The sequence below is a fragment of the Gouania willdenowi genome, chromosome 14, assembly GCF_900634775.1.
Source record: "Gouania willdenowi chromosome 14, fGouWil2.1, whole genome shotgun sequence".
NCBI lineage: Eukaryota > Metazoa > Chordata > Actinopteri > Blenniiformes > Gobiesocidae > Gouania > Gouania willdenowi.
The window spans coordinates 26,240,017-26,254,087 of NC_041057.1; the positions used below are offsets into that span (position 1 = coordinate 26,240,017).

Below are 14,071 nucleotides of genomic sequence, written 5' to 3' on the forward strand. Positions count from 1 at the left end.
TGTTTTTTTTTTTTGTTTTTTTTTTAAACATTTATGTGTCTCCACAACAGCCACCAATTCCAGTGTCGGACCTTTTTTGATTATTTATTTATTTATTTATTTATTTATTTTTTTAATTAATTGTTGATTGCTTTAATATGAATTTCCAAAGTTTGCCTCTTAGTGCCAAAATTCAACACACAAGCACACTACACACAACACTCCAGGATGAACCACTGACTTTTATGCCAAACTCTGCCATCTAGACTGAATTTTGGTGTCAAACTTGATTCATACTTTCATCATTTCAACACACTTTAAAGGTGCAGTCCGCAACTCTCAGATCCCTCTCTCCCCCTCCTTCCCCGCTGCTCTCTTGCCCTGCCTCCAAACTTTCCAAAGTCCCTCCCTCAGAGGAGCTAACAAGCTAACGTTAGACCAACAGCAACATCACAGTAATATAACATGCTCTGTTAAAAGCATGTTGCTGCAGCGCTTCTCTCTCTCTATGTGCACACACCAGATTCTAGCAGCAGCAACAATACAGTGTCACTTACAGCAGCCCAAACGGAGGCTGCTGCGTGCACACAAACAAAACATGCACCACATAGTTCTAGTGTAACAATTACAAATCAAACATCTAACTAAAAGGCAAGGGACGTCTGTGTGCCTATGTGTCTGTGTGTGGAGCAAATATCTCCCCGACGCGGTGCGAGTTCGACCTGAAACTCGGTCAACGGATTCCAAATACCCCAAGTGTGTGTATCTGTTATTTTACAGTAATTTGGTCATGTCAAAATGTTTATTTTAATTTTATTTCACTTCTGGATAGCCCCGAAATGAAACCTATTCAGCTTTTGACCTAAGGGTGCGAGGGGGCGCTAAAGGCACTTTTTTTCTCTACTGCATATGATTGAGAGAGAGATTTTTTGTCATGTTGTTGATGTAATGATGATTTTACTGATGATTTTAATTGATTTTACTGATGATTTTAATTGATTTTACTGATGATTTTAATTGATTTTACTGATGATTTTAAATGTTCTTATTGATTTTAAACAATTGAATGTTTTATCATGTAAAGCACATTGAGTTGCCTTGAGTATGAAATGCGCTATACAAATAAATTTGCCTTGCCTTGCCTTGCCTTGCCTAGCCCACTATGCTGTCTTCACTAAAAGTTGTTGGCAAGCAACGTGATTTTTAGCTATTCAGCTAGCTAAACATAGTATTCTTATTCTCCAATGTTGCATCCTCCAAGGATCAGACTGGTGATGTAGTGGCAGGATTTAATGATTGGGAATATTCATACATTCAATTTGTAAAACTGAAAAAAGAACACAAACAATACAAATATAAATGTTCTTTTTTGTACTCCAACAAAAGATGAGATAATTAACATACATCCCAAATGTCTAAATGACCATATATACATGCAAAGAAATGTACACATGTAAATAAGTCTGCATAACACTCAAGTTATTAACTATAGGACTAGCACATTTATCTGATGCTAACTGTTAGCTCGTAGCCATCTTCCAAAACACCACTCAAAAAAGTATGCAAAGTACATATAAATTAACCAAACATGGTAACACAATGATATATAATGCATAACTTACGGATGAAGCCGTTTATGTGGACTTAGATGCAAGACTTAGCTGTACTGGACACTTTTCTGCTGCTAGATGGCGGCCACAACACATAGATAAACATGAACTGATTTACAATACACTCCCCGTCTGGCATATTAAGAAATATGCCACTTTCAACATATTACCAACGTTTTTTTCTACTCAGTTTTTTACACAATGTCACCTGAGTCAGTCGCGCTGTTACTGACTAACATGTTGAAGAGTTTTTGGAAGCTGTGCGAATTTCCTTGTCCGTTTGTGAGAAAAGCAGAGCCACCTCAGAAATGGACCTGAAGAAGTTCTTGACCGTCTGATTCCTTGTCACTTTGACTTCCACTTTCCTAACCAGACCATCTTTGCTTGGAATTGCACTCACAATAATTCCCATTGGCCACTGATTTCTTTTTGTCTGACTGTCCTTCAACAGAACTATATCTCCCTCTTTGAGGTTGGGCTTCTGTGCTTGCCACTTCTGTCGACTCTGTAATGTGCTTAGATACTCACGACGCCACCTAGCCCAGAAGGTCTCTGCCAAGGCCTGGACCCTTTTCCACTGGTTTTTGAGCAAATCTCCTTTTGAGAACTCACAGAGTGGAGGAGGAGAGGTACCAATTTTCTGTGTCAGCAGCATAGAAGGCGTCAGAATGAGAGGTGCCTCAGGGTCAGCAGATACAGGGATTAGCGGTCTTGCATTTACAATGGCACTGACCTCTGCCATGAAGGTGGTTAGAACCTCGTGATTAAGTTTTGAAGGTCCGACTTGGAGAAGCATTGAATCCAGGATCCTTCGAGCAACTCCAATCATGCGTTCCCAGGCTCTGCCCATATGAGACGCGTGTGGAGGGTTGAAAACCCAGGTGCACTTTTGTGAAAGGAGGTAATCGCTTATGTCCAAGTCACAAGGATCATGTGAACCCATTTTTAGTTCATTGAATGCCCCAATAAAATTGGTCCCACAATCTGAGCGGAGCTGTTTGGCATAGCCTCGGATGGAGAAAAATCTCCTGAGTGCATTTATGAAGCTTGAGGAAGTCATGGTTTCAAGTACCTCAATGTGAATAGCACGTGTGCACATACATGTAAATAGAGCTGCCCATCTTTTTTCCTGTGCTTTACAACCCCTGGTTTGACGGCTGATGACTTCCCACGGCCCAAAAACATCCAGACCCACGTAGGAGAAAGGAGGGTCTACTTGCAGGCGTTCCATAGGCAAGTCAGACATCTGCTGATGTTCTAGTCTTCCTCGCAGTTTTTTACATGTGACACATCTGTGAATGTAGCTGCTGATTAGACGCTTTCCTCCTACTATCCACAGGCCACTGGCACGGATGGCGCCTTCAGTAAAGTGTCTGCCTTGATGTTTTACACAGTCATGGTGGTGGCGGACAAGCAAAGTTGCAATGTGATGACGGCTTGGAATGATGAGAGGATGGGCTTCACATTTGTCCACTGGTGCTTGGTCGATGCGTCTGCTTATTCTCAGCATGCCTTATTTGTCAATGACAGGACGTAGTTTATGAAGAGCTGGGGAGAAGGTTGCAGTGACCACCCAAAATACCTCCCCTGGCCTGTTGGCAACGGCGCGTGATTGGGTGCTAAAGGTTGACCTGGGGAAGCAACTAAAGTTCCCCGAAGAGGTCGCAAAAACAACTTTGAGGCCAGACATTGTGATTACTTCAGTAGCCACCAAGCAGGTAGTTCTTCTGGAGCTTACTGTGCCGTGGGAGGACCGAATGGAGGAGGCCCATGAGAGGAAGAGGGCTAAGTACTCCGAGCTAGTGGAGGAGTGCAGGAGCAATGGTTGGCGGGCAAGATGCCAACCCATCGAAGTAGGATGCAGAGGATTTGCGGGCCAGTCTCTCTGCAGGGCCTACAAGATGCTGGGTATTGCTGGAGCCAGCCAGCGAAAGGCCATCAAGTTGGCTACAGATGCTGCAGAAGTGGCATCAAGGTGGCTGTGGATCAGAAGAGGAGAGGAGTGGCACGTAGGGTAGCGCTACCTGGGCACAAGCTGGGGCTTGATCAACCCCAGTTGGGTCGCCTGGAGGAGGGGGTCTGATTGTTGAAAGACCCGAAACCCCCTGTGATCCCAGGTTACATCACTGATGATGTGTCCAGGGGCACCACAAGGTGTATTTGAGAACTGTTTTACTGGAACCACCAGTGACTACCAGGAATAGTCTGGTTGACGACCAAGTACAGATTGGTGACAGCTGGAGAGACAGTGGACAGCCCGGAAAGACGGCACCGGGGCAGTCAGGGGTAGCATCCCAAGCTGCATCTTCTGAGAGGAAGAAACCCACATCAAGCTACAGATCGACCTACAAGAGAGATACCCCCAGGGATTCCCGAGAGGGGGGGTGGAAGAGAATCCCATCGGACGGATCAAACGATAACGACACATAGCAATGGTAACACGACAACGACTATGGAATGTATATGTGGCAAGAGATGCAAGAACCGACATGGCCTGCGGATCCACCAGGCCAAGATGAAGTGTGTGCAAAAGGAGTCAGAGTCACAGCGCGCAGGAACTACGCCTGGTGAGACGCCGGAGGAGCCTGGCCCGGAGTCACCCCACAGTGCCCGGAGCCTCCACGTGACGCTGGCACCAGATGTGCATGGGACATCAGAACATCGTCGGGTGAAGTGGCCCCAAGCTAGCAAGGAGAAGGAGTGGCTCCAATTCGATGAAGTTGCAGACACCATTCTTGAAGCAACTGTTAAAGGGGAGGCTGATCGACGCCTCAAGGCGATGACGACAATCATCATCAGCTTAGCAGCAGAGAAGTTTGGGCTAGCAGAGAAACGAACAGTAAAGCTCCCCTACATCATGAACAACAGAGCTAGCAAGATACATCAGCTCAGACAAGAACTAAAGAGATTAAAGCAGCAGTTCAAGGCAGTAAGTGAAGAGGAGAAGGAACCTCTTGCAGAGCTGCGCAGCATAATCCGCAAGAGGCTGATGACCTTGAGAAGGGCAGAGTGGCACAGGAGGAGGAGGAAAGAGAGGTCCAGGAAGCGAGCTGCCTTTCTTGCAAATCCGTTTGGGTTCACAAAGCAGCTGCTAGGGCAGAAGCGCAGTGGCCAACTTACCTGCTCCAAAGCTGAGGTCGACCACTACCTCAAGGAGACCTACAGCGATTCCTGCACAGAGCAAGACCTGGGCCCCTGCAGGTCCCTAATTGATCCACCTGCACCAACTTGGGATTTCAACGGGAAGGAACCCGCTTGGAAGGAGATTCAGGAAGTGGTCAAAAGGGCCAGAGCGAGCTCTGCTCCGGGGCCCAGTGGAGTACCTTATAAGGTGTATAAGAACTGCCCCAGGCTACTCCACAGGCTTTGGAAGATCCTGAAGGTAATCTGGAGGAAGGGCAAAGTGGCTGACCAGTGGAGACAGGCAGAGGGTGTGTGGATCCCGAAGGAGGAAAAGTCACAGAACATCAACCAGTTCCGAGCCATCTCGCTGCTAAGTGTTGAAGGGAAGATCTTCTTCAGCCTCGTCTCTAGGCGACTGACAGACTTCCTCCTGAAAAACTCCTACATCGACACCTCGGTCCAGAAAGGAGGGATCCCAAAGGTTTCCGGGTGTCTGGAGCACACAGGTGTGGTTACCCAGCTCATCAGGGAAGCCAGAGAGAACAAGGGCGAGCTGGCTGTGTTGTGGCTGGACCTTGCAAACGCCTATGGATCCATACCCCGCAAGCTGGTCGAAGCGGCACTAAACAGGCACCACGTCCCAAAGAAGGTCAAAGATCTGATCCTGGACTACTATTCCAACTTTAGCCTGAGAGTCTCCTCTGGATCAACAACTTCAGACTGGCACAAACTCGGAAAGGGAATCATCACCGGATGCACAATTTCTGTCATCCTCTTTGCACTGTCCATGAACATGCTGGTTAAGTCTGCGGAAGTTCAGTGCAGGGGGCCCCTCAGTAAGGCCGGAGTCCGACAGCCACCAATCCGAGCCTTCATGGATGACTTGACGGTGACAACGACATCTGTCCCAGGCTGCAGGTGGATTCTAAGTGGCCTTGAGGAGTTGATCTCATGGGCTCGTATGAGCTTTAAGCCAGCTAAGTCTAGGTCCCTCGTGCTGAAGAAAGGGAAGGTCACTGGCAAGTTTAGTTTCTTCCTTGGCACCACCAAGATTCCATCACTAACAGAGAAACCAGTGAAGAGCCTGGGAAAGGTGTTCAACTGTAGCCTGAGAGACGCAGCTTCCACACAATCAACGAATCAGGAGCTGGAGACCTGGTTGGCCGCGGTGGACAAGTCTGGCCTCCCTGGAAAGTTCAAGGCCTGGATTTACCAGCATGGCATTCTCCCTCGGATCCTCTGGCCCCTCTTGGTCTATGATTTCCCCATTTCAACAGTGGAAGGCTTCGAGATGAGGGTCAGCAGGTTTCTCCGCAGGTGGCTAGGACTGCCGCGAAGCCTGAGCAGCATTGCCCTATATGGGCAAAGCAACAACCTGAAGCTCCCTATGAGCAGCCTAAGTGAAGAGTTCATGGTGACCCGGTCCAGGGAGCTGCTTCAATACCGGGAGTCTAGTGACCCAAAGGTTGCCCAGGCTGGGATTGAGGTCCGGACGGGACGGAAGTGGAGAGCTGCTGTGGCCGTGGACGTTGCGGAGTCTAGGGTACGGCAGAGGGTACTGGTGGGCAAAGTGGCACAAGGAAGAGCTGGCCTGGGTAGTGATAGAACTCACTTTAATAAAGCAAAGAAGAGAGAGAGGAGGGCGCTGATCCTCGAGGAGGTGCGAGCAGGACTAGAGGAGAAGCGGGCCAGCCAGATGGTGGGAATGCGGCAGCAGGGAGCCTGGATGAGATGGGAGCAAGCGCTGGAGCGTAAGATCACATGGACCCAGCTGTGGAAAGCTGAGCCCCACCGAATCAAATTCTTGATCCAGGAGGTTTATGACGTGCTGCCTAGCCCATCCAATCTTTGCATCTGGGGGAAGGCAGAGACACCGGCTTGCCCCCTCTGCCAGAGGAGAGGAACCTTGGAGCACATCCTCAGCTGCAGTTCGAAAGCCCTGGGTGAAGGGCGCTACCGCTGGAGACACGACCAGGTCCTTAAGGCAATAGCTAATTCCATCTGCTGCGGGATTAGCCACAGCAAGAGCCTTCGCCCAGTGAAGAAGAGCATCACCTTCGTCAGAGCTGGGGAGAAGGTTGCAGTGACCACCCAAAATACCTCCCCTGGCCTGTTGGCAACGGCGCGTGATTGGGTGCTAAAGGTTGACCTGGGGAAGCAACTAAAGTTCCCCGAAGAGGTCGCAAAAACAACTTTGAGGCCAGACATTGTGATTACTTCAGTAGCCACCAAGCAGGTAGTTCTTCTGGAGCTTACTGTGCCGTGGGAGGACCGAATGGAGGAGGCCCATGAGAGGAAGAGGGCTAAGTACTCCGAGCTAGTGGAGGAGTGCAGGAGCAATGGTTGGCGGGCAAGATGCCAACCCATCAAAGTAGGATGCAGAGGATTTGCGGGCCAGTCTCTCTGCAGGGCCTACAAGATGCTGGGTATTGCTGGAGCCAGCCAGCGAAAGGCCATCAAGTTGGCTACAGATGCTGCAGAAGTGGCATCAAGGTGGCTGTGGATCAGAAGAGGAGAGGAGTGGCACGTAGGGTAGCGCTACCTGGGCACAAGCTGGGCTTGATCAACCCCAGTTGGGTCGCCTGGAGGAGGGGGTCTGATTGTTGAAAGACCCGAAACCCCCTGTGATCCCAGGTTACATCACTGATGATGTGTCCAGGGGCACCACAAGGTGTATTTGAGAAATGAAGGGGGCTGGTTTTAAAAAGTTCACAGCTTGACTTAATGCTCTTCAGCTCTTCTGAAAAGCTTTCATACTGGGCACACTTAATAATAAGATGCTCTGCCTTTGTGACGTCAATAACTGACACTTTATTCTTGCACATGTGCCACTTGATGCAGCCACTATTTCCTGCTGGAAGTGAGAAACAGTGAGCAATGTGAGTGAGGTGAGCCACAGCTTTGGTGAGCGAGCTCCACTTGGAAAATCTTTTGAACCCAGCTTGTCTTCACTAATTTCTGTGATGAGTGAGGTCACTTTTGGGCGAACTTCAGTATCAAAGGCTGGGCCTACAAGTTCATATTTTGCTTCGTCTAGAATCGTTTCCTCTGAAGATGCTTGCTTGGTCAAGAAAGCTGGTCCAGTCAGCCATGTGGTGTTTGCCAGCTCGGCAGCTGGAACAGATCTGGACCCATGATCTGCTGGATTTTTCTCTGAGGGGACATAACTCCACTGCTCTGACTGCGTTGACTGGAGAATCCTCTGTACCCGATTTTGTACATAGACATAAAATCTTCTCGTCTTATTGTGTATGTATCCTAACACAACTTTGCTGTCAGTGTAGAATTTCACTGAATTCACTTTTAAGTCAATTTCTCTGATGATTAGCTCGGCTATTTCGACAGCTAGTGCAGCGCCACATAACTCCAGCCTTGGGATTGTTAGATCTGGCTGAGGAGCTAACTTGGATTTACCAAAGACAAAGCCTACGTCACTGTGACCATGCTCATTTGTCACTTTCAGGTAAGGTACAGCTGATATTGTTTTAACAGAAGCATCAGAAAATACACACAGTTCTGTGTATTGTGCTTTGGTAATGGAGAAAGATGCATAAGTGCGTGGGATATTTACCTCCTTTAATGCTGACAGTGATTCATGCCAACTTCTCCAATCTTCAAATTGGGCCTCGGGAAGACATGTGTCCCACTCTGTGTCATCAATTGAAAGCTCTCTGAGAAGTAGTCTTCCTTTTATAGTTACAGGAGTTAAGAAGCCAAGTGGATCGAAGAGACTGTTTATTGTTGACAGGACACCTCGGCGTGTGAACGGCTTCTTCATTTCAGGGACAAGGAAGGTGAAGGTGTCTGACATTATGTTCCAACTGACCCCAAGGCTTCGTTGAACAGGTAACTCATCAACAGAGAGGTTGAGTTCTTTGATGTCATTTGCTCTTTCTTCTGCTGGAAATGCATTCATCACTTCTGTTCGGTTTGAGGCTATCTTGTGTAGCACTATGTTTGACACTGCTAGCATGTGCTGTGTTCGCTGCAGAACATCTACGGCTTCCTCTTCAGTTGCAAATGATCGAAGGCCATCATCAACGTAAAAATCCCTTTCTACGTAGTGCCTTGCATCACTGCCATACTCATCTTCTTAGTGTTTTGCTGCCCTCCTCAGACCAAAGATCGCTACTGCAGGTGACGGGCTATTACCAAACACATGAACCCGCATACGGTAATCCACAACTGCTTTTCCAAGATCGTTATCCTGATACCACAAGAATCTAAGAAAGTCTCTGCAATCTTCACGCACCAAAAAACAGTAGAACATCTGCTGTATATCTGCTATCACTGCAACAGGTTCTCTTCTAAATCTGAGGAGCACTCCAATGAGGCTGTTGTTGAGGTCTGGTCCAGAAAGCAATACCTCATTCAGTGAGATTCCGTCACATTGTGCACTGGAATCGAACACAACACGGATCTGGTCTGGTTTTTGGGGGTGATACACCCCGAAGGTGGTGAGATACCAACACTCAGCTCCTTCTTCAAGTGGTGGTGCAAGCTCTGCATGTTTTTTATCAAACATTTTTTGCATGAATTCAGTGAAGTGTACCTTCATTCCAGGTTTCTTCTCCAACATTCAGCGCAGGGACATCAAACGATTGTGAGCGTAGCCTCTGTTGTTAGGGAGACGTCTCCGTGGATGGCAAAAAGGAAGAGGAGCAACCCAGCTGTTTGTGGCATCTTGAAAGCATTCTTGTTCCATAATACGAAGAAAAGTTAGATTTTCAATTGAGAAGGCGAGCACATTGTCATTCTCTGTTGTGCAGAAGACTGTCTTTCCAAGTTTATTTTTCTTTGACACCAGTGATTTATTTTGTGTGGGTCTGTTCAGAGGAGTATTATTTCCCTCAAGTTTGTTCCTGTACACTTCTTTAACTTGTATCTTGTTTTCACATGGAGTAAGGAAACTTGGCCTGCCATTGCTAAGGACGCAGGTTTTCATTACACTCACAGTGTTGTCTTTGTGAGCACCCCCTATGCAGACATCACCTATGATGACCCACCCAAGGTCTAGCTTTTGGGTGTATGGTGCATCATGAGCCCCATTGTACTGTTCACGAACCTTATGGGCCCTAATAATGTCTCTTCCTAATAACAGAATAATGTCAGAATCCGGATCGAGCGGTGGGATCTTATCTGCTATCTGTTTAAGGTGATCATGATGGTATGCAGCTTCTGGGGTTGGAATCTCAGATCTGTTATTTGGGATTTCATGACACTCTATAAGTGTGGGCAATGATATGTTTGTCACTCCATCTGCAGATTCCACTGTGAAACCATAAGCTCTTCTGCCAGCTGTTTCCACAGTTCCCGCACAGGTTTTTAGTGTGTATGTCACTGTTGCGCCTTTGATGCTAAACATGTCAAAAAACTCTGATCTAACTAGTGACACATTGCTTTGGTCGTCTAAGATGGCGTACATTTTCCGCTTTAGCTTGCGATGACCATTGGGAAATACGTTTACGAGGCAGATCTTTGAGCAGGATTTGGCTCTGAAATTTTCACTACATACCTCAGTACACCTTGATGTGACCTCTGTCTGCTGCGTGTCCTCTCTCTCCCCGCCGTTTTCTGCAGAAGAGGAAAAGCTTGGCTGCCACTGTGGAACAGGACCAGGATGAAGAGCAGCAAGGTGTTTATCACTGTTACACTCAATGCATTTGATTGGAATTTCACATGATTTTGCCTGGTGTGTGGTTGAAGAACAGCAACGAAAGCATATGTTGTTATCTTTTAAGAACCTCTTCCTGTCATCAAGGCTAATTTTCCTGAAACCCCTGCATTTCTTCAGTGGGTGAGGTTTGTTACGCATTGGGCATAGTCTGTCAGTATTTCCTGTTTTGATCACCGTATCTGATGTTAATATGTTTGCTTCAGCTTCTCTGCAGATGAACTCTTTAAAGAACCAAAAGGGGGGAAAGGCAACAAAATGTTCTCTTTTATATTTGCATCCTTGAGACAACCACTTATCTTGCAGATATAAGGGAAGCTTTTCGACAATGGGCTGCACTCCCCTTGCTGTGTCAAGGTAAGATAAGCCTGGGAAATACCCATCTTTCTTAGCAATATTTAGTTCAGCCAGTAAATCTGCCAACTCTTGTAATTTTTTATTGTCTCTGTTTTGGATTTTGGGGAAGTTCTCTATTTTGCTAAACAGAGCACTTTCTATTGCTTCTGGAGATCCATACATTTTATTCAGTTTTTCCCAAATCATTTTAAGACCAAGGGAGGGTTGTCTGACATTTACAGATCTAATTCTGAGTGCTTGCTCACTCGAATCCTTACCTAGCCATTTGATTAGCAGGTCTACTTCTTCACTTGCTGACAGCTCAAGGTGCTGTGTGGTGTTGATAAAGGTCTCCTGCCAGGCTACATAATGTTCAGGCAAATCGTCGAACTTTGTGAGTCCTGAAGAAACCAGCTGATTCTTAGCGAGGAACCTGGCGATATCCATTGATGTTGTATTGGCTGTTGTACTTGTGTTGACTTTATGTGCTGGGTTGTTGGAAAGAGCGATATTGTGATAGCCATTATCACTCTGTTGTAACACGTCTGCATCTAGCTGATGTAGGTCTCTGTGTTGGTACATTGATGTTCTGTCAATGTCCTGTGACTGAGCTCCACACTGAATTAGATAGTCTTGTTGGGGAGTAAGTGTTGGAGGTAGGGAGTAGAAAACATTCTTCTCTTCTTTAGGTGACTTTTGGAAGTGATGCACGGTGTGGTGTGTTACGTAATCATCAGTTATTTTTTGTGTGCTCTCCTGCAGGGGAATAAACTCAATTTCTTTATTGTGAATGGAACCATCTATGTCTGCTGCTGCTGTTTCAAGGGCCACAGGTTCTGCCTGGGCAACTTCAGCTTCCCGCTGTAGACTGATGCGGTCCATTTTTGCTTCCAGCTTTGCTTTCTCTATTTTGAGTTCAGTCTCTCTTTCTGTGAAGGCCAGCCTGGCTTTGGCTGCCTCTGCTCTGGCACGAGCCCGTGCTGCTTCTAAGCTGACTCTGGAGCTTGTTGATGAGCGTGAAGAGCGTGATTTTCTGGAGTGACTGTGAGAGGAGGCGGAACCTGTTTCAAGAACATCTTCTGAATCCACTTTGTCCTAACCTGGAACTCCATCTGATTTGCTTGTAGTTTCCATGGCAACGAGGTGTAGTGTAGCGTAATCTTTATCAAATTCCACAGCAAGTGTGCATCCTTTTACTATGCTGTCTTCACTAAAAGTTGTTGGCAAGCAACGTGATTTTTAGCTATTCAGCTAGCTAAACATAGTATTCTTATTCTCCAATGTTGCATCCTCCAAGGATCAGACTGGTGATGTAGTGGCAGGATTTAATGATTGGGAATATTCATACGTTCAATTTGTAAAACTGAAAAAAGAACACAAACAATACAAATATAAATGTTCTTTTTTGTACTCCAACAAAAGATGAGATAATTAACATAACACATCCCAAATGTCTAAATGACCATATATACATGCAAAGAAATGTACACATGTAAATAAGTCTGCATAACACTCAAGTTATTAACTATAGGACTAGCACATTTATCTGATGCTAACTGTTAGCTCGTAGCCATCTTCCAAAACACCACTCAAAAAAGTATGCAAAGTACATATAAATTAACCAAACATGGTAACACAATGATATATAATGCATAACTTACGGATGAAGCCGTTTATGTGGACTTAGATGCAAGACTTAGCTGTACTGGACGGACACAGATCTTCCGTTGCGTGTGGACAGGTCAAAAAAGGAAGTACATTACTTCCGGGTTATCTAAGCCCTTCCTGATACAGTGCAGTTACACTTTTCTGCTGCTAGATGGCGGCCACAACACATACAGTAGATAAACATGAACTGATTTACAATACACCCACCATCTATATCTATCGCCACTTCCGGTTTCTTCTTATATTCTTCTATGTGCAAAGAAAGATGCTAGCAGCTAAAATGTAAACACACACACACACACACGGCTGATACGCGTGCGTGCGTGCACTACATTGGTTGAACGTACACAGAGCCGTTGAGAGAGAGTTGTGACTTTGGTGTTGCAAAACGTTTATTTTTCGTGGTACTTTCAGGTCTCTCTCTCTCTCTCTCTTTTTTTACACACACACACACACACACACACACACACACACACACACACACACACACACACACACACACACACACACACACACACACAGTATTATATTATTGTTATTGCTATTCTTATACTCTTTTTTTTGTATTATTATTTTATCTTATAGTTACTGGTATTCTCATTGTATTATTATTATTATTGCTATTACCTTTTTATTTTATGTTGTTATTGTTTTATTGAATTATACTTACTGGATTTTCATTATATTATTTTGTTATTGTTATTGTATAATTGTACTACTATTGTATTCAAGTTTTTGCTATTCTTATAATTACCATTATATTCTTTTTCATTATTAATATATACTTTTATTATGGTTACTGGTGTTATCATTGTATTATTAGCATTGCTATATTATCATTATATTACCCTCTAATTATTTAATATTGTTTTTAGTGCATTATTATATTTTTTTGTTATTGCAATTATTACTATTAATATCATTACAACATTACTTTTATTACTATTACTACTTTCACTATTAATATTATATCCCTATCAACATATTTGTTATTATCAGGGCTCTACCAGTGGTGGCACTGGTGTGACAAACTTTCTCTGTTAGTCATTACAGATGATGAAAAATATTTATACAAAAAGTAAACAAAATGACAACAGAAATGCATTAAAATACACAAAAAGGCTCCAAAAACACACAAAATTACTCCAAAAAACATACATTACAGAAAAATACACCAAACAACAAAAAACATATGAAAATGACTCAAAATACACAAAACTAAATATTTATACAAAAATACACAAAATAACAACAGAAATGCACAAAACTACACTAAAAAAGATACAAAAATACACAAAAAAACAATAATTATACAAAAAATGCACAAAAAGACAACAGAAAGATACAAAAATACGCAATTATACCCCTTATGCTCCCACATGAATGCATACTTCCGACGGGCACTGTACTAATAATGTAAATCAAGCAGCAGTAATTACCTTTCAAGCAGAAAAGCCGCTAATTCCATGTTCTACTCCTCCAGACCATACACTGTAAAAAAGACGGCGCCTGTGAGCAACAGCTGTCAGACAGTCCATCAAACACAATCCTGGCTCTGATTGGTTCTTTTTGCTCGGTCTTGCATTCTGGCAATCTGCCAAAGGCAGCAGGAGCAGCAGGGAGGACTCAATGAGCCTGTTTTTTCACACAAACTACTGGTTTGATGTAAAGCTGTCCTTAC

General features: G+C 44.8%; 1 protein-coding gene across 1 annotated transcript; it reads left to right on the forward strand.

Moving 5' to 3' along the window:
• Nucleotides 1-4,036: 4,036 nt before the first annotated feature.
• Nucleotides 4,037-7,248, forward strand: LOC114475195 (uncharacterized). The gene has a single exon (XM_028465851.1). The coding sequence runs from the start codon at nucleotides 4,042-4,044 to the stop codon at nucleotides 7,246-7,248; it is 3,207 nt and encodes a 1,068-aa protein (XP_028321652.1). The 5' UTR covers nucleotides 4,037-4,041.
• Nucleotides 7,249-14,071: the final 6,823 nt, after the last annotated feature.